The sequence below is a fragment of the Capsella rubella genome, unplaced genomic scaffold, assembly GCF_000375325.1.
Source record: "Capsella rubella cultivar Monte Gargano unplaced genomic scaffold, Caprub1_0 scaffold_5, whole genome shotgun sequence".
NCBI classification, from domain to species: Eukaryota; Viridiplantae; Streptophyta; class Magnoliopsida; order Brassicales; family Brassicaceae; genus Capsella; species Capsella rubella.
In genome coordinates, this window is record NW_006238919.1 from 10660805 (window position 1) to 10682879 (window position 22075).

Consider the following 22075-nt stretch of genomic DNA (forward strand, 5'->3'; position numbering starts at 1 on the left):
GCACCAAGTTCTTTATGCGAGCCGGTTTAATTTGGTTATTGTTAAAATTGTACCTGCATATCGAACCAAGCAAAAATTCAATTGGCACGTTGGTCTCCAAGATTATTTTATTTATAAAGAAGACTTCATTTGTGGAGCTCAAACAACTAATCAGTTAACCAATTCGGTCTGCAAGAAACTCGTGGTCATAAAACGCTTGGCAGCCAGAAAAAGACAGAAAAATAATCATTGCATCTTGAAGAGTGTCGATCAAGACTTAAAGTTGCCACGTTGAATTGTCGATTTGGTGTAAATTAGGACCTTATATGGGAACGTGTTGGAGTTGGTTCTTCTGTCTCCTGAACCGCAGTATTTGGCATATGGGTGGGTTTGCAATAACATCTTATCCCATTTGTGGAACATATTGAATGATATACGAATTAAACACACTTCTTTGACACTCCTTTTATCTATCTATCTATTATTATTTTATATATATAAGCACTGTTATGGGAGTCTCTTTCTCCATCAAAGAGACGCAGAGAAACAAATTATGAGCAATCATCAAACTGTAGTAAGATACTTTTTCTCTCTCATATCCCATTTTTCTTTTTCTTTCTTTTCTTTAATCTTCAAAACTATCAGATAAGCATTTTGATTTGATTTTTGAGTAATCCATTTCATCATATGATTCCATGGAAATTGTCAATCATGTGTTTCAGTTTTTCTAATCTGAAATTTTTGTTTTTTTCTGTGTGTTTTGGATAGAAGCAGGTGTTGAAGCAATTGGAGCCATGGTGTGAACTTAAAGACAAAGTGGTTCTTGTTACAGGAGCTTCTTCTGGTATAGGAAGAGAGATATGTCTTGATCTGGCCAAAGCTGGATGTAACATTATTGCAGCAGCTCGTCGTGTCGATCGACTCAACTCTCTCTGCTCCGAAATCAACAGTTATAATAATGCAACTGGACTCCAAGCCGCAGCTCTTGAGCTTGACGTTTCATCAGATGCAGCTACCATTCAAAAAGCCGTCAAGGTAGCTTGGGAAATCTTTGGAAAGATTGATGTGTTGATCAATAACGCCGGAATCAGAGGTGAGGTCAAGTCGAGTTTGGATGTATCAGAGGATGAATGGGACAAAGTCTTCAGGACCAATTTAACCGGACCATGGTTAGTCTCCAAGTACGTGTGCATTTTGATGCGTGACGCTAAACGCGGTGGCTCCGTGATAAACATCTCATCGATCGCCGGGCTTCACCGCGGGTTGTTGCCCGGTGGACTCGCATATGCTTGTTCCAAAGGTGGAGTTGACACCATGTCGAGAATGATGGCACTTGAGTTAGGTGTTCACAAGATCAGAGTAAACTCGATCGCACCGGGGCTTTTCAAGTCAGAGATTACTGAAAGTCTTCTGCAGAAAAAGTGGATGAAGAACGTGACCGAGCGGACTGTCCCGTTAAAGGAGCAACAAACTGTGGATCCTGGGCTTACCTCTCTTGTTCGCTATCTCATTCATGACTCTTCTCAATATGTGTCCGGGAACACATACATTGTGGATTCCGGAAATACTTTGCCCGGTGTGCCCATTTTTTCATCTCTCTGAAATTTTGTGCAATAATAAGTGAAAACATTTATACATTCTCTACTAATTTTAAAACTTTACAAACATCATTCATGTTTTTACAAGAACAAACCAGCACAAAAATAAAGGAAAAGACAAAAACAAACAGCCTCCGAATTGATTAACCACCCTATTAAAAATCTTCGGATTCAATAAACAAAATCGATTTACCTTGGAGAAGGAAGCAATGACCATGACCTACTTCTGGTGCTTCGTCTCCAAAAAAGAATAAGCAGGTCGAACACAATGGAAACTCTACATCTACAGGCCCTATCAGCTATCAGCTACAGAACTAACCGTGGTTGTATAATCCCTTTTTAGCATTTAGTGTCCCTCCCGAGAATCATTGATCAGAGATGCCAAAATCATTTTTTATCATTGATAGAGAGCCTCAAACTTTATATAAGTCGATGCTGACGTAGACCTTTACCGAAATGTGGTTGCATCAAACGGACATACAATCCGTTCTTCGCTGCTAAAGAATCATGTGTACCTTCCTCTACTATCCTCCCTCCATTGAGAACCACAATGTTATCCACATGTCTCATCATTGCTGCTCTATGTGCTATCAGAATTGTAGTTTTGTTCCCCATTATCAATGTGTCAAGAGCCTCCTGCACAACCCGACTAGATTCAGATTCGATGGACGAGCTTGCTTCATCTATTAAGATGATGGGAGCATTCTTCAGCACTACCCGCGCTATTGCTATTCTCTGTTTCTGTCCCGGGGTAAGTTCCACGCCTCTCATCCCGATATGTGTGTCGTAACCGTGAGGTAAGCTGCTGATGAAATGGTGAGCATTTGCAATTCTTGCTGCTTCCTTCATCTCAGCTTCACTCGCATTATGTCTTGCATATATGATATTCTCTCTGATTGTTGTCGAAAAAATTATGGGTTCTTGCTGAACCAAACCCATGTGGCTTCTCAACCATCTCAAATTATATAACTTTAAGTCTCTCCCATCTAGTAGGACTTGACCAGCAACTGGGTCGTAGTATCTCTCTACCAGTGAGATTATTGTGCTTTTTCCAGAACCCGAAACGCCAACCACAGCCACGGTCTGTCCACCACTTACTTTCAGACTGAAGTTGCTCAGCACAAGTACCTCGGGTCGAGTTGGATAGCAAAAGTCGATGTTCTTCAGTTCAATGCTTCCATAGACATTAGGCGGTTTGAGAGCAGAGTTATCATCTGGTTCAATTGAAGGGACTCGATCTATGATCTCAAAAACTGAAATAAGAGACTTACGTCGCTTGAGGATGTATGGTGCTAATCCAAATGGCTCGACAAGGGCAAATGTAGCAAATGAGAAAACCATGTACTCTGTTATAGCTGTGGATAATTTCATATATCCACGGTTAACAGATAACGCAGTGCACCATAGGAGGAGCGCATTGCACGCAAAAAGAAGAAACTGTGAGAAACCAAACGCAAAACCAATAACCATCCCATGGAGAAAGCTCTGTCTGAGTATCCGCTGGAGTTGCATCCTGTACAGTTCCATCACTTTGTTACCAGCACAGAAAGCAACAACAGTGTAGATGTTTCTAACAGCATCCTCGAGGACTAAAGATGCCTTTCTATGCATTTCCTGTATGCCTTTGGAGAATCCTCCAAGCCACAATTTCTGCAAATTTGTTTCGAGGATGATTAGATTGTCGTGGCGGCTGAATAAACAAACTCTTCTGAGCTACGTGCATTGAGAATGAGGAAAAAAATGAAGTACATGCCAAATCGCTATTTGATCTGGAAGGTATGAAAAATCAGAATACATGTGACAGAGGGGATGATGAACACAAATTCACAAGATCATACAATTTTCTAAAAGAAACGATGCAAACCTGAGCAATGGCAGAAAGTGTGAGAATTGGCAAAGTTGCCAATGCAACAAGGGCCAAACGCCAACCAAGCAGCAACCCAATAAGAAGAGCAACAATAACAGCAAAACTATCTTGAATAAATATCGACAGCCTGTTGCTGAAAGCAGCTCGGACAAAAGTAGCATCATTTGCTAAACGCATGGATAACGTATCTGGGCTGTTCTCCTCATCATCGAACCATCCAACTTCGTTGCGCAGCATTGCTGTAACATCAGGGAAATTAATGAAACAAGGCAAGTAAAATAGTTAAAATGCGGTGAAGTAAACTATAATGAATTCCAATACCTGAGAACATCATCCTCCGAACTCTCTCCGTCATTTTCTCTCCCATAATGCCAAAATAGAAGTGCTGCAAGAAATTGGCAACAACTGTCACTATCCCCATGCAGGCAATGATCAAACACCATTTGTCAACCTCTTCACGTAGGTGGCTTCCTTTGTATTTATAATATGTCGTCACCACCAACGCAATGGCATAAGCCAGAAGAGGATTGAAAGAACCAAAGATGGCAGCACCAAGACTCCCTAATACAGCATAAAGCCACTCTGGGAAACTAAGCTGCGCCAACCTCCAAAATGAAGGTGAAATTTTGTGTTGAGCATCCTTAGCCGCATTACCATTTGCTGTAGTGTCATCAGAAGAACTAACAGGACGACTGAACGTCTGCGAATGGGAACGCTCGTTTTTAGGATCTGATGTCAAAAGGGGAGAAACAGGGGACTCTGGATCTGAGTCGTTTGTTTTTTGTTGAGGACACTGAACGTCAATTTTCGGAAGTTCTGGTAGCCTCATCTCGAAACTATCTTGCCTTTTGATTGTTGGCTCTTTATCAGCATCGTCCAGAGGCAAGCCATTTTCTCTCATTTTCTCAGGTGCAGGGCTATGATCATTAGGTGATTCTTCAGTGTTGAAACTCAATTCCTGGGGACGGAACACACCATTACCTCTTTGAAGGGATGGAGACTTGATCATTTTGGGTGATGATGGCTCTTGGATGCCACAGCTAGCTGACGAGTCTCTCTCAACCTGAAACAATGCAGACTCCTTGTAGTTCCTAATTGGCATCCTGGATCAACATAAAATTTCCTTAAACAAGTAATCACCAAAAATGCCCAAAAACCCAAACATATATTTTGCCACATGACTACAGCACGACTTAATGGTTTAATTTTACGTTATCATACCTTCTTGGAAGCTTTGTTGCTTCTTCACACTTTAGAAGCTCAGCATACAGCCCACCAAGATTTATCAATTCATCGTGTGTACCCATTTCAACGAGCTGACCCTCCTCCATCACGGCAATATAGTCAGCATTTTTTATCAAACTTAACCGTCGGGCGATTATTATGGTTGACCGTCCCAACATCAGAAGATCAAGAGCTTCCTGAACAACTCTTTCAGCTTCGAAGTCTAGACCTCCAGTTACTTCGTCTAGCAGAAGAATTGTTGGATTCAATAGCACAGCTCTAGCAATCGAAAGTTTTATTTTCTGCTCCTCAGTCATTGCTAAACCGGCTCTCCCGACCTAGAAGACAAACAAGGCATTTCCCACTTCAATGTTGAATACCAACTGACAAAACAGGATTTCATAAGAGTTTTTTTCAAATGATGTCTACCTGAGTTTCATATCCTTTTTCAAGTGAACTGATAAATGTGTGGGCATGCGCATTTTTAGCTGCCTCTTCTATCTGATCAAGCGTAGCATCACGACCATATGCAATATTCTCTCGTATGCTCAAACTTAGCAGAGCAGGTTCCTGGGTAACCAGGCCTATTTGGCTTCTCAGCCACTCCAGTTTTAGATTTTTGATATTTTCTCCATCAAGAAGAACTTCTCCTGCATAAGAAAAAACCACATATGTAGTCAGCTCACGATTGTCCCCATGGACAGGTGAGTGGTGCATCTAAAATTACAAGTCAATGTACCTAATGTTGGATCATAAAATCGTTCCATTAAAGGAATGATGCTGCTTTTCCCAGAACCATTTCTACCAACAAGTGCAACAGCTTTTTTAGCAGGCACCGTGAGGTAAAAACCACTCAAGATTGGAATTTCAGGTCGTGATAAATAACTGAAATACACATTTCGAAACTCAATATTTCCTTGAACAGAAGCCAGCAGAGCTCCTTCTTGATTAGCCACAGAAGATGAACGAGTTATCATCTCAAAAAGTCTATACGCAGCAATCCTTCCTTGATCAAAAGAATAGAAGTTGGTAGCAGCTTGATTTAAACCCCTGCGCAACAGAATTTGCATAATCATGACATTGTTCTATGTAACAATATGTGTATATATGTAAATGTAATAACAATATCAACAGAATTTGTATTGAATATAATGCAATAGAGACTGGGAAAATAGATATAGAAATCATCAGTAGAAAAGCTTACAAGCCACTTAAAATAACAGCAAAAAGAGCTGCTATGATTTCTCCACCATTTGCCCTTCCATTGTTAACAAAGATTCGCCCAATCCAAAGTTGCAGGGCACACGAGCATATAGCAAGCCCATACGTAAATCCAAGTCCAAGGCCTTGCACAAGACTAATTAATATGCCGTATCTCAGGGTTGCTTGAAGGGAGGTTGCATATGAATATTTTGCAAGAGTTTCATTTGTAAAGGCATATAAAGTCCTAATGTAAGAGATAGCCTGCACATTCAATATAAATCATTCTAAGAATTAGAATATTCACACCAGACTCTAACTGAGGCAGTACACTAATCTCGGAAGGGAGCCCTAGAAAATGGGAACTGTAGGGTATAGACTATCGAGTGTGGTTACTAGGCATGCCCAGTAATGAAATGTCAAATTCATGCAAGTTCAGAATTAACTGTGCATCCTAGCAAACAATATCAAGGATATCGCTTGGTCTACATTCTAAGATGAAACTGGCAGAAGTTAAACTAATTCTTGACCTCAGTCAATCTCATTCTATCTAGTGAAGTAACCTAGAAAGTCCAGCCTAAGTACAATCTTAACCTCTAGGATTCAGCATAAAATTTTCTGAAAAAAAGATTGATTAAATAAGAGCAAAAATAAAAGATGCTGAACTTTGTAAGCATAATTTTAGGTTAAAATATGCGGAAAAGAAACTTTGATGCCAACACGGCACATATATGTGTATATGAGAATATATTCTCATACAATTTTTTAACAGTTTAGTTTTTAGCTTCCAGTTTTGTTAGTTCACATATTCAGCGATCAAATTGGACAAACTTCAAAGAGAAATTTTTGATGCTAATTCCATTATATCTCAATACACCTATCAATTGTAATACCTGTTCAGCAATGCCGGCTGCTTCAGCATATGCATCTTGTATATTCTCAGCAAGCCTGTGGAGAAATATATTTGATATGCCTCCTGCAGCAACAATGAAAGGACCGGTGGCGAGTGTAATCAATGCAATTTCCCAGCAGTTGACAAATCCAATAACAAGTCCACTGATAAACGTAGCCATGTTATGAATATAGTTTCCAACCTGCAAAGTCCAGGATCAGGAAGAAGATTAGAGAAATAGTAATATTACTCACAGTGAAAAAGAAAGGTATGAACGAGAAAACTAGAAATCAGAGTCAATATTAATGGAGCTGGAGAGACATACTTTTTCGCTTAACGCTGACTGAATGAGTAAGACATCGCTCAGCACTTGGCTCACAATATCCCCATTATTACCATACGTGTCAAAGAAACTCATATCCTGATTTAATAGTACTTGAACATACTTGGACCTGATCACAGCGGTCTGCCTCTCTCCAGTCAGTATCCAGCAAGAAACCTCTGTTATAAGAAACATTTAGTTACAGTGACAGTTAAAAAACGAAAAAAACGTCTATTATAAGAAACATTTATATGTATCTTAAACAAAAATCAACTTACCAATCCAACCAGAAATGAAAACACCCCCGGCAATATACACAATAGTCAACGAAAGCTGCACAAATGAGCATAAGTAAATTATAAGGAACACATACTTCGATTTGATTACGGAAAAAAAAAACGAATACTCATCATAGATAGACACTTGAGCAAAGAGATGGCTTGTCCGTATCAATGCATTTAATCCAGAAATTGAAGGTAAACAGTTCAGAAACACTCTCTCCAAACCAACTCAACCTTCTAATCCAGAAATGATAAACACATAAACGAAGCCAATTCCGAGGCAAATCACGAATAGTCAAAAAAGCTGAACTAACCTCGACGAGCCGGTCAAACTGATGCTCAGATCTCTGCTGAGTCGAATCATTAGAGAAAGCAAGAACATCAATAATCTTGGCGAAGTAATGCAAGTAGACAATAAGCGCAGTACCATGAGCAGCAGCAGCTACAGAGCCAACAATCATAAGGACCCAATCAAACCGGTCAGCGCAAGCGAAGAGCTGAGAGAAAGGAACAGCAGCAGGAGGAGGCTCAACCTCGTCTTGCTCCTCCACCTCTTCATCAGCCTCGGCTTGCGCCGCCGCCGTACCGGTGCCACCACCAGACTCAGCACCAGGGTCGAGATAAGGAGAAGGAGACTCGGGAGGCTCGGAGACTTCAGAGACTGGAGTTAAGGGTTGCATATGAGGTGGAGACCATCCGAATAAACCTCTAGAGATATTCATCTTTGGAGTCCCAGAAGGAGCACCACCACACACCCTTCTGTGTATTACCAAAAAAAAAAGAAAACCCTAGATTTAGAGATTTGTAGGGACTTTGATTTTTTTGGTTGTCTCTTAACTAAAATTAGCTGGATCTGTGCTATGTTTTGAATAAGAGGAGGAAGAAGATGAAGAAGAATCGTTGCTGAAGCGGAGAGAAGACGAAAAATAATTTTTAATATTTAATTTTTTGTTTTGTTTTCTCCAATAATTTTGGTGAGAGCTTTGATCTTTGTTTGTGTTGACTGTTGCCATTGCAGTGTGGCTTTGTTGTTTGTTTTTGGATTGTTGACAAGTACTGTGCCGTCAACCTACCGTAAATACAAGAGCTGGCTCTGCTAACCGGTCAATGCGACTTTGGGAGTTGGCGTACGGTTTTTTAAACTGGTGAGCTAATTATCAACTCTTCTTTAATCTAAGGTGTTAGGAAAGAGTTGTTAGAGACATATATATATAACACAATACACAAATCTCTTCTCTTTGTCAATTGTCATGGTTATTTATGTAGTGGTGAAATTTGTGAGGACAATGAATGTGGGCACGAACAAAATATAATTGGAGACGACAAATGAGGAACAACCTACATTTTGACAGAGCATTTGGTCTGTTTCGTTTTCTGCCTTTTTCCCCCGTAGCTGTAACATCGTATAATCTAATTTTAAAACCCTTTTTTTATTTTTAGGCAAAGTTACAAAACTGCGATTACGATTCAGATTGTGGTAGAAGGTGACCGGATGAAGTTAGTAAGCACAGTGCGGGACAGTTATCATTTGGAGCATAATCTTTATATCTTGAGAAAGAATATTGTTTTAAGGGGAAGAATGAACAAAAATACAAGAAATTGGCAGAGACAGAGAGCAAAAGTAACCTGACCAAACCTGATATTTTCAAATAGTGGTCTTGGCCTAATTCTTTAATAATTTGTTAGCCAAATGAGTACTTGGAATTGGAATGCCTAAACTGTAATTAGGTAAACAATATTATCTCTTTTATCATATACCATAGTTGTAAACAATGTAAAAAGGCCTTTTTCTACTAGTTTTTGACAGAGAATTTGATCCGTTTCGTTTCTGAATTTTTCGTCGCTGTAACATCACAATTTATAAGCCCTTTTCTGGTTAGTAGCCAAAGCTACAAAACTGTAACTAGGATTCAGATTGTGATTGGAGATCAAGTTGACCAAACTACATGTAGTGAAACTGAAGTTAGGGTAAAAAGCAGAGAGATAGAGAGGTAAGAGGCAAGTCAAGAGTAATTGAATCTCTCTTACAGGAAAACAATATTGTTAAGAGAAAGAGAGGAGAAGAATGGACAAAAATACAAGAGATGGGCCTTTTCAAAACAAGAGATTACCAAACCGAACTTTGATATATTCAAACAGTGATCTTGAAGGAATCTACCACAGTGTGAAGCCTTTCTTTCATCTTCTCCCACCTTCTTTCATTTGCCCCTGTCGTCAATGTGTAGAATTTTCCTGCACAACAAAACACCATTTTTATCAACTATCATTGGTCTGATTGGCATTGGATACTGCGGTGTAAACTTGATTATATGTTTTAAACTCGAAAAAATCAGATGTCATTGTGAAGTCATGGAGTTGATGATAGTACCATTGAACACAGTGAGTACACCCAGGGCATGGCGGGTGTAGTTTCTAGCCTGAACAGTGAACTCAAACTGATAATAAGTCTTCCCATCAACATCGTGCTGCAACAAACGAAACAAACCAAACAATAAAAACCACTTTCTATATGATTACACTTAAGAGCCTCAACTCGATGTATAGTTGAAATGTTATCAAAGGAGCAAACCTCTGATGCATCAACAAGGGTCGTTTTCTGATTTGGAGGAGCCAAGACTTTCTTTATCAGTGTTTCAGCGATCTGTGACCACCAAACCAGGTTCAATCATTTAAGAGAAACCTAATAAATGATAAGAGAGAAGAATGCTTCATTCCGATCAAATGATCATACCTGCTTGGGAGGGCCAAAGTCTTTAATAGTCTGTTTGCTAGTTGGGATCAAATTCACACTAACGCTTTCTAACGGCTCAATTACATCTTTGTATACCTTGTCTTGACCCTCAATCACAACTTCCTAAAAACATTCAAAACAAGGAGACAGACATGGTTAGTAAGTCTTTTTGTAATGGTCGGCGTTAACTAAAGAAGATCACAATGATACCTGCCACCCAAATGGATAGATAAACGAATATGCATCTTTATTATCAGAGACAGCAAGGAATCCCTTTTTGCTTTCTGCAGCAACTGAGCCATATCAATCCTCTTAGGATAACATTTCAAATTACACAAATTGCAAAAATCAGTGTCGAAAGGCAAATATGAAACGAAATTAGTATTGTAGAAACAGAATTAGTCTAGTGTTTTTGAAAAAAAGACTTACATGATACTGGAGCTCTACTTAGCAATGAGATCCAAGGAGCAACAACACCAAATGTTACAACCAGACGTCTCTGACATTTATCTGAAAATAAAAACACAAACTTTGTAAATGGGTAAGCAAAATAACACTCATTTTCTCATCAGAGCAGCAAAATCTACAAATCAAGTTGATGAATTGAAACCAACCCCTAAATTTAATAAGAACCACAAACCTTGAAGATTAGAAGAGGAGGACGAAGAATGCTCAGCTTTTACAAGAAATGAAACTCCTTTCCTAGAGCCAGGAACACCAACCTTAGGGATGGAGATTGGAGAAGAAGGTGAAAGCTTCAGAGAAGCCATTGTCGGAGAAAAAAGTGTATATGTGGTAGAGAGAGATAGATCTTTTATTGTCTCTTATGGATTCGGTTCTGTCTCAGTTTATCCACTTTGAAACTTCCTGACCTTTTAAAAAGATGCCAGCGAGAACCGATGTTTAAAACAAAATTTGCAAAAAAGACCATTCAAAATAACTAGTCTCACAATCACCGCCTGCTATTATTTGAGGTGTATATAGGATTACGGTGAACGAGTTTGGGCTCTTTGTTAGAGCACTAGTGCATAGACTCTTTTTAAAAGCCCAAAATAAACCTAAAGCCCAGCCCATATGAAGGTCGAATCAAAATCATCCATTAGGGTTTTGTGTTAATTTTATTTTTTTGGCGGTCTGAACTCTGAACTCAGTTTGATGAACCATTGAAGATGGTGCTGTCGAACAAGAAGCTGAAGCAGAGGATTCGAGAAGATTTGGTTAAATCACTATCTGTCTCTGTAGCCGAAACCAATGAAGAGTCTCAGTCTCAGTCTCTGAAAGAGCTCCTTGATTCAGCTAGTCACAAACCCAGATTGTCAAAGAGAGAGAAACGAAGAAATAGCGAAACTTGCGGCGCTGGAGGAGACGACGGAATCAGAGAGAGCGAAGTGGAAGATGACGTTGAAAATGGTGGGCCAAGCGAGAAAACTGATACTAAGATTAGAGCGACGAAGAGAAAGAGAGAAGATACTGTGGAAGGCGAATTAGAAGGAGATGAAGGGACTAAGGAAGGGGAAAATCACCAGGAGAAGAAGAAGAAGCAGAAAAAGAAGAAGAAGAAGAAGAAGAGAAAAGTAAACAAAACGCCGAAGAAGGCTGAGGAAGACGGTGTAGAAGAGAAGGCTAAGGTAGAAGAGATTCAAGTGAATATTACTGAGAAGTAAGTTTGTTCAATCGACTTCATTTTAAGCTCTGTTGTTGTAATTATGTTTCAAATTTATGTATATTGACTTTGTGTCAATCGACTTGTTGTTTGTTTTGTTATCAGTAAAGAAGAAGATGGGGTTGTTCCTAAGAAGTTATATGTTGGGGGTATTCCTTATCAGAGTACAGAAGATGAGATTCGTAGCTACTTCAGAAGCTGTGGAGTCATCACTAAAGTTGACTGCAAGATGCGTCCTGAGGATGGGGCATTCAGTGGTATTGCATTCATCACTTTCGAAGTAAGTTTTTTTTTTATCTAACATTGCTGTTTCGTATCTTGGGATATGTGCATTAGATTCATTTTTAGCTGTGTGGGACATTGATATGATGCAGCTTTTGTTTTTTAAGAACATACATATCTCTTCATTGTTTTGAGTTTAGAGTTAGTTGAGTTTCAGAGATATAATCAAGGCTTCTGTAGAATACTGCATAGTGGCATTTGAACTTATTAGTTTTTTGCCTTGTGGCTGGAGATTAGACATTGGTTAAGTTGACTGTGTTCGTTTCATTTATACAGACTGAAGATGGTGCAAAACGTGCTTTGGCTTTTGATAGAGCTGCAATGTAAGTAATCTATAGCCGGGACTGGTTTTTATTTTTAAGACTTCCTTGTTAACACTTGATATAGTTGAGTAATCCTTCTTTACTTTACTACCAGGGGTGATCGATTCTTGACAATCCAGCAATACGTGAAAACCACCACCCCTTCTATTCCCAGAAGAAAACCATCTTCTGGCTTCGCTCCAGAAATGGTGGATGGCTATAACAGGGTGTACATTGGGAATTTAGCCTGGGACACAACAGAGCGTGACATACGGAAACTCTTCTCTGACTGTGTAATAACCTCAGTGCGGTTGGGCAAAAACAAAGAAACGGGGGAGTTTAAAGGGTACGCGCATGTGGACTTCAAGGATAACGTGTCTGTGGCAATTGCACTGAAGCTGGATCAGCAGGTTATTTGCGGAAGACCTGTCAAGATTTGCTGTGCCCTTAAAGAGAGACCAGTACCTGATGAGACAACCAATGTTGGTTCATACAACACGGAAGAGACTTATGCTGCTGCTGAAGTGCCTAACGAAGTTAATAACGGAAACTACTTTACAACCACGGTTAGCAGCGGTAAGATCAAAAAGAGGGTCTGTTATGAGTGTGGTGAAAAGGGCCATCTTTCTACAGCATGTCCGAAAAAACTTCAAACTGCTGATGATCTGGCAAACTCAAAGCTGGGTCAGGAGACTGTCGATGCTGGACAGGCAATGCAAAGTTATGCTCTTCAAAAGAATAGTGGTGATTCGTACTACATGAATGAGGCATATGCTGCTTCATATGAAACTAATAATGGAAGCTTACCAACCCCAGTTAGTACTGGTAAGGTCAAAAGAAGAAACTGTTACGAGTGTGGAGAAAAGGGCCATCTTTCTACAGCATGTCCGAAAAAGCTTCAAAATGCTGATGATCAGGCAAACTCAAAGCTGGGTCAGGAGACTGTCAATGCTGGACCGGCTATGCAAAGCTATGGTCTTCAAAAAAATAGTGGTGATTCTTACTACATGAATGAGACATATGAAGCTAATAATGGAAGCTTACCAACCCCAGTTAGCACTGTTAAGGTCAAAAGAAGAAACTGTTACGAGTGTGGAGAAAAGGGTCATCTTTCTAGTGCTTGTCCCAAGAAGCTTCAAAACACTGCTTACACAAACTCAAAGCAGGATCACCAGACTGTTGAGGAAGGACTGACTCATGTAGCAAGCTATAGTCTCGAAAAGGAATCAAGAGATACTGAGAGCAACGGTGATTCTTTCATGGATGAGACATATGCTACAGATCCTATATCCGTTGCTGTGACAAATGGAGCTAATGATGGAAACTCAACATCCGTGGTTAAGACTGGGAAGGTCAAAAGGAGAAACTGTTACGAGTGTGGAGAAAAAGGTCATCTCTCTTCAGCATGTCCTAAGAAGCTGCAAAAACAAGGCTGATCCCACAACCACATGCTCTACAAAGAACAGCTTAAACATTGTAACATTTTTTCAAAAGTTTTGCATTTCAGTTTTACGAATATGGAAGGACGTGGACCACTTGATGAAAGAGTGGAGTTTTGGTCCTACATGTTGATTCTGTATTCCTTTAGTATGATCTTTTATAGAATTCTCTAAAGTCCAAACCATAAGAGTATCCTCCAGAGTCTCTCGCATATATCATCATCACTTGATATATTGGTTTTTGATTTCCAGGCTCTCCAATCCTCTCTTCTCTTTCAGATGTTGTTTCCATAAAATTACTACATTACATAGAAGATCAAGCACCAAGATCTTGTAATATCGGCACAAACAAAGTAGTTAAGGTCAGAGACAAAGAGTTCTTGACTTAGAAAAAATAATAGAGTCAAAGAGTAGAGATGTTTTTTTTGGTTGAGGTCAACGAGTAGAGATTGCTTTAATAGCATCGACGGTTTCGAAAACATGGATTATTTCCCTTTTTTTTTTTGTTTTCTTCAAAATATAAGAAAGTATAAAGGTATTTTACAAAACCTTAATAAACCTTGTTTAGTTTGCAATTTAATCAACAAAACAAGTGGCAACCCGAAATTAAAATTAAAAACCAATGGTCACGTTTTTTTTATTATTTTGAAACTCCAAATCCATATAATATATCATCTCATCACATTACCCCAAATTTCTCCTCTTTAGTACTTGTCTGTGCATGCTTTAAAAGCTCGAAACCCAGAAACACAAAACCAAAAAAAAGATAGCTCTTTGCTGAAGTTGTTTTCTTGGATTCAATCTAAAAGAGAGAGTTTTTGTTTTGATGGGACCTGTCAAAACGATAAAGAAGAAGAAGAGAGCGGAGAAGAAGGTTGATCGGAACGTTTTGCTTGCTGCTGCTGCTGCTGCTTCCTCCGCCTCCGCCGCTGCTCTTAATAGCGAGGACGATGACTCATCATCTCAGTCCGTGGATTGGTGGGATGGATTCTCTCGCCGTATTTCTGGTATCTCCTTCCTTCACTCCCTTGTTGTTGTTTGTTTCTTGCATTGGCATCGAGTATATTATGATTTGTGGATTCTTATTAATTGAACTTGCAATTTCAATGCTGCTAAGAGCAATTAGATTGAATGGGGATTAGATTAGAATCGTAAGATTCAGATTTGCATTGTTAAAGTAGGAAAGATGTGTTCTTCTATCTTACTTTGTACATTCGAGTATTGTTTCGATCTATTGATTTGGTAGTCTCTGGGTGTGTGAGTTCCTCTTATTTGATTTTGGTTGCTGACTTAAGTGAGCACTATGATACTTGGAAGGGTATTATTTAGTGGAGATGAAGTTTTGTTCTTTTTAAGGCTGTAGGGGTTGGATGAGTTTGGGAGGCGTATATAGATGCTAAGTTAAGTAGTTGATTCTTTTAATTTGGTTTAAGCAACTTTGAGCTTGTAATGCCCTGCCTTAGTGTTTTGATTTAAGTGATTTGAATCTTTTAAGACTCTGGGAGTAGCAGACTCTGACTAGACTGTGTTTCTGTGTACCCATCCTGGAAGATAATTTTGTTTTCTGAGCATGACATTATTAATCTCTGTGACAGAGACAGCTAGATATATATTTAGATGTCTCTACCAGTGATAATGTGATTGAAATTTTCCAACTACTTTGTTTCGGTTATCCCGTTCCTTCTCTTCATGTGTAGGTCAATGATAAAAGCAATTGACAGGTGCTGATTAGCTTCTACTGCTTTTGCATTCTTCTTTTAGTTTACATAGTGTTGTTTTTAAGCTGTTTCAGTGTTTTATGAGCTATGTTGTGATTTGAACAGTTACGGATCTGCATGATTCTTTTACACTGACTTCATTACAATGAACATCTGTCTATTTATTAAAGACCAATGAGCTTGATCTTGCATACATTGTTGATTTTTTGTAGTCACTATATCATGTTTTTTATTTATCTCCTTTGTCAGGGTCGTCGGATCCAAAGACATTTGAGTCAGTTTTCAAAATATCAAGGAAGACATTTGACTACATTTGCTCTCTTGTGAAAGACGATTTCACAGCAAAGCCTGCAAATTTCAGTGACTCAAATGGGAAACCTTTATCTCTCAATGACCGTGTAGCCGTTGCTCTTAGGAGGCTTGGCTCTGGCGAATCTCTCTCAGTCATTGGAGAGACTTTTGGGATGAACCAGTCAACAGTCTCCCAAATCACTTGGCGCTTTGTCGAATCAATGGAGGAGAGAGCAATGCACCATCTCCAATGGCCTTCGAAACTCGATGAAATAAAATCAAAGTTTGAGAAAATCTCAGGTCTTCCTAATTGCTGTGGCGCAATCGACATTACACATATAGTTATGAACCTTCCTGCTGTGGAACCGTCAAACAAAGTTTGGTTGGACGGAGAAAAGAACTTCAGCATGATATTGCAGGCCGTAGTGGACCCTGACATGAGATTTCTCGATGTAATTGCTGGTTGGCCTGGAAGTTTAAGCGATGATGTCGTCCTAAAGAACTCGGGATTCTACAAACTAGTTGAGAAAGGGAAAAGACTGAACGGGGAAAAGTTGCATCTCTCAGAAAGAACTGAGCTAAGAGAATACATAATAGGGGATTCTGGTTTTCCTCTTCTTCCCTGGCTTCTCACTCCATACCAAGGCAAACCCTTGTCGCTGCCTCAAACCGAGTTCAACAAAAGACACTCGGAGGCAAGAAAAGCCGCGCAGATGGCAATGTCGAGGCTTAAAGACAGGTGGAGGATAATAAACGGGGTGATGTGGATGCCTGATAGAAACCGGTTACCGCGGATAATCTTTGTCTGTTGCTTGCTGCACAACATTCTTATCGATATGGGTGACCAAACTTTGGATGATCAAAATTTGTCTCACCAACATGACATGAATTACAGGCAACGAAGCTGCAAGCTTGCCGATGAGGCTTCATCGGTCTTGAGAGATGGACTCTCTGATAAATTGTGGGGGAAAAACTCTTCAGCGTGATTACTCTCTGCCCCTCCCCCCGTTCGTCTGGTCTTTCTGTAAAAGCTTCATTTGCTTCTGTTTCCTTCGGGTAATTTTGTTTTGCAACATTTTTTGTTTGATCTATTAAAAAATATTGGCGTATTCTTTTGAGACAACTAAAATGTGTAATCTATAAATGTTATGTTTAATTTCTTCCTAAGCTATTACTGTATATCTTTATATTCTTCATGATGCTTTGCAACTTGTTTTCTCTTCCATGATAAAAAAAAATGACAATGACAGTCTTCCAGTACATTTCGATTGATCATAAAAGCCATAGCATATAACACTTTCCTATGGATTTATATGTAACTGTGATCATTTTTCTTATTGACTTGAAGTATGCAATACATAGGAGGATTTGGTTTGCGTGAGAAACAACTAAAGAAGCACATTCTAAAATTCTCTAACTTAAAAAAAAAACATCTCGAAACAAAAGGAAGGAATGAACAAGTTATAACCAATACAGATTGACCCCAAAGAAGAACAATACAGAGAGAGCAAAGAAAATATCTTTTTTTAACTTTATTACGAGATTCAACTGATAAGCGACAATGGCTTCTAAAGGAATGGAGGAAGTATCACCCATCGTCTTGGATATTTTGGTCTCCCATCTTTCCCATCAAATATCTGCAATACCAATATCAAAACCCCACAATAAGAACCACACAAACAAAAAAGAAGAAGCCAAAGTTTGAAAGTATTCAAGTTCTCGCAAAATGAAAACTTTGTTTACCTTTCTCAGACGGCTGTGCTTTCCAAGAGCCCAATTGGTCATGATTAGAGCAGCAACAGCTAGGAAGACATATCCTGCAACGGTCTGAGTGGCAATGTTGAATCCTAGCCATTGGTAAATCTCGGTCGTGTAATTGGCACATGTAACAATGTTGAAGAGGAAACCGCGTGGAATCTGGTAGCCTCCAGACCCACTGGGGTCCCTAAGATTCTTCAGCAAAATGTGACAGTAGAAATTTGCTACTTGGCAGACCAAACCAAACCCGAAACCAATCTTCATCTGAAGGTCACTGACTGGTGTGTACAAGGGATGGTTGACGTAATATGCAATGTAAGCACCAAAGCTCCAGTAATAAGCACAGTTCCTGAACACATTCGCGATTGGGGAGGTTGCGTGGCTGAACCTATGAACGAAGAACGTTTCTAAGATCCGTTTGAAGTAGTGAAAGCACCAGTAGTACATAGCATACGTTTGAACTGGATGGATCACACGGTCCTCTCCAAAGCCAAGGAATTTGTAAACAGGGAAGTAGTAAAAGACCGGGTAGATAAGGAGAGGGCCAAGATACTCAAAGAAGAAGAGCGTGCGGTAGGAAACTTGAGCCCCCAAGTCTTTAAAGACTACAGTTAAGGAGTTGTTGTTCCCATCACAGTACTCCTTGAGTGATTTCTTGCTATTGAGGACGACAGGTTTCTCCTTCGATCCAGGAGTTACAGGAAGAGTCAGTCTTTGCCTCGACGGGTAAAACTTCTTAGCTGTTGAAAGAAGAAACACCAATTGAGAAAGAAGAAGAACAAAAATTATCTTTCTCAATAGAAGGAAATATTAATGGACACTCCTAAAGTGAACATTTTTTTTGGCTGAAAAGGGACTGATCCATTATGAGAAGAGGTTGTTATGATTGATACAAAACCAAAACTGTGTTTAGAAGCTTAAGTGAAACTTCTCACCATAAAGCATTATCAAATCTAAATACTCATGTAAGCTTCCACAATATAACTCCATAAGCATTCAATTCCAAAAGGAGAACGCAAACACATAAACTCTGCAATGTGGCATGACAGTTTAACACTAGCTTACACACACAGAGACTAGATCTATTTTCAACATTCGACAAGTCAAATTTCTAGTAAAATGAAAAATTTCGAAACTTTACCTCTCTTATGAAACGCTTCTTGTAGATCAGCAACAGTGGCCTGCGTAGAACAAACACACACACACACAAATCGAATCAGCAACCACAAAATCAAAGTAAAAGAATGAAACTTCCCCTACATTTCTACAAGGCGAAATCGAGCAAGCAAACAAAAGGAACCAAAAACCCTCAAATCACATTTCAGAAACAGAGGCCACTAATCAGAAGAAGAAGCAGATCGAAGAAGAGTATCATAAAGAAAGGAGAAAGTACCGAATCGGGGAGGTCAAGGGGAGCCTTGAGAACTTCTCTGCCGCTGCGGGAGACGACGGTGACCTTCATGGGGGATAAAGCGGAGAAAACGAGGAAGACCCAGATGAGGAAATAGAGAGAAAGAGAAAGAGGAAACTAAATAGAAAGGATCAGAGGAAGAAGACGAGATAGAGCATTGAAGAGGATGTAGTTGGGAGTAGGAGAACTAACTATCTTCCCAACTATTATACGATTGGGACCATTTATTTTAGTTGCTTGCTGCTTCTACCTCACCTCTTTACTTCATTTGTGTTTTGCTGCTCCCATCTTTTTTTGGGTTTTATTATTTACTCCAAATTGTAAAATTTGTTGCAATTTGCAATTTATGGCTTTGTTTTAAGGATCACTTAAAACATTCTTCAGTTTCATTTTTTTTTGTTGGTTTATGACTTTATGTATCTAGTTTTAGTTTAAGTTTTGTATTCGAATTTTAATCAAATATATCTTCATTTTCGATTTGCGATCGGTTATTATTTTCTTGCAGCCATGAGATTAATGTGTCAACCTAGATGAGATTTGATTTGTTATGTAACATGGTAAAAAATTGTAAGGAACTGCCTTATACATAAAGGGGAGTAAAGAGAAAGAATCCTCGTTGTTGTTGTCGTTTAAAAGACGTAAATGCTCCCTTGATTAAACCACATGGAAAGTAGTACGTACGTAGTGTGAGTTATTAGTTAGTTGGTCAACGAAGTTTGCTTAGCTATTTGTCATTCAGACGCCACGATCAACAACAGTTAGTATATTGACCGGCCCAACAATGATAAAATTTTACTTCCAAGATGTAAGCCTCAATAGATCGAAACAAGACAGGCTTCGTCCGACACGGCTAAACATATGTTTCGAGTCCTTTAAACGGTTTTTGTTGATAATGAATGAGATAGTAACGAGACCATTGTTCATTGCCGAACCGAAACTACTTCACTTACAACTATACCAAGGCGACAACATGCAACCAAATACCATAACGTACTCCTCACTTTACAAAGCTATATAGAGCTACGTACAATTCGTCTGAAACTTTTTATCCAATCTACCACAATTTGAGAGCATTAGTCTATGTAACTCTACAAGTAATGACTTTAAAAAGGGGCAACACCATATCGAGTATGAAACACTTTAAAGGAGTTATTAGAAATCCGTAAGCTAGCTAGTTTCAAATAGATTATGGCTATTGTATGTATATCTTTTCGACCATTAATTGTATTTTAAACTTTGGAGCATTTCTCTTGCAAATGAAATTATGTGCATGTTCTTGCATTAGACTCTAGGCATCTTCGACTAAAGAATGGCACGTGATAACAGTTTTTATGTGATGCTATATCGATTCGATTTTTTCTAACTTCAAATATATATATATATATATATATATATATATTGAAAACTACGATATTGATCAAGCTATGTGAGTAGTAAATACCGTATCAAAGAGATACATAATACATATTAATGTGCGTAGATGTGAATATGGATGCAAGAAAAGAAAAGAAAAAGCTGCATGCAGAGAAGGTGCATGTTGCTTTACAACCATGAATATGGGACTCATGAGATGTACACTACCGATCATGAGAAGATTCTTTTTAGCTGCATGAAAATGTGTTACCAACATATAAAAAATTAAAACACATGCACATTTGAACATTTCTATAAAGACCAACTTCTTTTAAATATATAATAAATTCTTTAAACATACTAAAACTTTTACAAAAGAAAATCTATATATATTGTAAAAAAAGAAAAACACATGCATATTTCTATGAAGATACCTATTATCCCTCTGGTTCAACTATACTTCAAAGCACAACATATCTCAATTACTCAAACATATAACTAATTATCATGTTCTTGTATCATATGTTATTTTCTACACCAATCTTGCTCGCGTTGCTGATGAAAAAGGAGGTTTGTAAGATAAATTTAGTTCTTCTCAACTGGCAAATAGATATATTACACACAGTACTCCCCCCCCCCCCCCAAAAAAAAAACCCACAATCAGCATATGTATATTACAATAAAAAAATAAAATTAGAGCATTCGATCATTTCTTTCTTTTTGTGTCACCTTCATCCAACTTTCCAAGTAATTCAAATTTAGTGGAAGGCCTTCTTAATTATACGTTTGTCTCAGTTTGATCATTTCTTAGTTGATACATTTTTCTCAGTGAAGATGATGATTAGAGGGAGAGATATGTTTGCTAGCTAATATATTGGAATACATGTATATAATATCATTAGGTATTTATTTTATGGTAAATATGACAAATTAATTATATAAGTTATATATATCGTTAGCAATGTTTGCTGTTACGTGTCGACATAGTGAGGTCCATTGAAAAAGAAGGTCTCTGATTAAATTTGCAATTTGGACCACAAATCTTTCTTTTAGAAATCGCGGTCGGTATTGGGACACCTTCCTACAATACATGTCCATCTTTACGTACGTCCCCTCACAATATTTGTAAACATAAATCATCAAATACACATAAGAGTTACGTTGGTGATCATAAATTCGAAATATCTTTTCCAATAAAGCATAAATTTTCGTGTTACCGGTAAGTTATATTATAGGGTCAAATCAAGCAAGAATCACAAAAAGAAAGAAAGAAAGAAACAACCGTGTCTGAATCATCATGATTTGATATGTTTGGCTAACTATACTTTCTAGCTTGGATAATTAATTTACAACACAAGATAGCTTGTTAGACCTACGAATTTCAGGAAGAAAAATAAAACACACGTTATAGTGGACAGAATCATAAGACTGAATGAAGCTAGAAGCTCTTGAAGCTAGAATCCTACATCATTCTTAAGACTGAATGAATCAATAAAAACTCCCCATGCAAAGGTAATTTATTTTTATAAGACAAAAACAACAATGACGATATAACTACAAGAATGATAACTATAATACTATGAAAAAACGAGAGTTGGGGTCACACCCGAGGAAAAACAAAGGGTACACTCGATTGTGACAACTCCACCAAAGACCACCCCACTACCAATTCCACCTTTATTTCTTCTTTCTTTATTATTTCAAAATCTTTTTGTTTCTTTATTAATTTATCTAATTATTCGCCTCTCTCTCTCTCGTTTTTTT

The 22075-nt window shown here is 38.5% G+C and overlaps 6 protein-coding genes and 1 long non-coding RNA gene across 7 annotated transcripts; 4 read left to right on the forward strand and 3 right to left on the reverse strand.

The window, feature by feature from the left end:
- The first annotated feature begins 95 nt into the window (after positions 1-95).
- On the forward strand, positions 96-1627 carry LOC17886239 (3-oxoacyl-[acyl-carrier-protein] reductase FabG). Its single transcript, XM_023782021.1, is given in 3 exon segments — positions 96-530; positions 533-553; positions 748-1627. Coding segments are annotated over 3 exon segments (897 nt in total). The 5' UTR covers positions 96-488; the 3' UTR covers positions 1582-1627.
- On the reverse strand, positions 1597-8108 carry LOC17884706 (ABC transporter B family member 20). The gene is made up of 11 exons (XM_006290439.2): positions 7678-8108; positions 7361-7415; positions 7086-7261; positions 6762-6962; positions 5873-6132; positions 5408-5718; positions 5098-5318; positions 4666-5006; positions 3766-4547; positions 3442-3683; positions 1597-3227 (listed from the first exon to the last, which is right to left on the reverse strand). The coding sequence occupies exons 1-11, from the start codon at positions 8083-8085 to the stop codon at positions 1998-2000; spliced, it is 4227 nt and encodes a 1408-aa protein (XP_006290501.1). The 5' UTR covers positions 8086-8108; the 3' UTR covers positions 1597-1997.
- Positions 8109-8413: 305 nt separating this feature from the next.
- LOC111830390 lies at positions 8414-9138 on the forward strand. The gene is made up of 3 exons (XR_002833754.1): positions 8414-8508; positions 8630-8723; positions 8804-9138. It is a non-coding gene; the product is annotated as an uncharacterized LOC111830390 (long non-coding RNA).
- Positions 9139-9312: 174 nt separating this feature from the next.
- Positions 9313-11010, reverse strand: LOC17885999 (psbP-like protein 1, chloroplastic). The gene is made up of 7 exons (XM_023782680.1): positions 10735-11010; positions 10524-10604; positions 10305-10387; positions 10095-10217; positions 9933-10004; positions 9732-9828; positions 9313-9595 (listed from the first exon to the last, which is right to left on the reverse strand). Exons 1-7 carry the CDS (start codon positions 10862-10864, stop codon positions 9495-9497), a joined length of 687 nt encoding a protein of 228 aa, XP_023638448.1. The 5' UTR covers positions 10865-11010; the 3' UTR covers positions 9313-9494.
- A 211-nt stretch (positions 11011-11221) lies between these two features.
- On the forward strand, positions 11222-14012 carry LOC17885374. Its single transcript, XM_006290623.2, has 4 exons — positions 11222-11754; positions 11863-12037; positions 12316-12362; positions 12457-14012. Exons 1-4 carry the CDS (start codon positions 11264-11266, stop codon positions 13775-13777), a joined length of 2034 nt encoding a protein of 677 aa, XP_006290685.1. The 5' UTR covers positions 11222-11263; the 3' UTR covers positions 13778-14012.
- A 458-nt stretch (positions 14013-14470) lies between these two features.
- LOC111830423 (protein ALP1-like) lies at positions 14471-16980 on the forward strand. The gene is made up of 2 exons (XM_023782230.1): positions 14471-14787; positions 15748-16980. The coding sequence occupies exons 1-2, from the start codon at positions 14607-14609 to the stop codon at positions 16773-16775; spliced, it is 1209 nt and encodes a 402-aa protein (XP_023637998.1). The 5' UTR covers positions 14471-14606; the 3' UTR covers positions 16776-16980.
- Positions 16981-17097: 117 nt separating this feature from the next.
- LOC17884738 (very-long-chain enoyl-CoA reductase) lies at positions 17098-19195 on the reverse strand. The gene is made up of 4 exons (XM_006290311.2): positions 18941-19195; positions 18689-18728; positions 17533-18287; positions 17098-17426 (listed from the first exon to the last, which is right to left on the reverse strand). Exons 1-4 carry the CDS (start codon positions 19007-19009, stop codon positions 17358-17360), a joined length of 933 nt encoding a protein of 310 aa, XP_006290373.1. The 5' UTR covers positions 19010-19195; the 3' UTR covers positions 17098-17357.
- Between the last annotated feature and the right edge of the window lie 2880 nt (positions 19196-22075).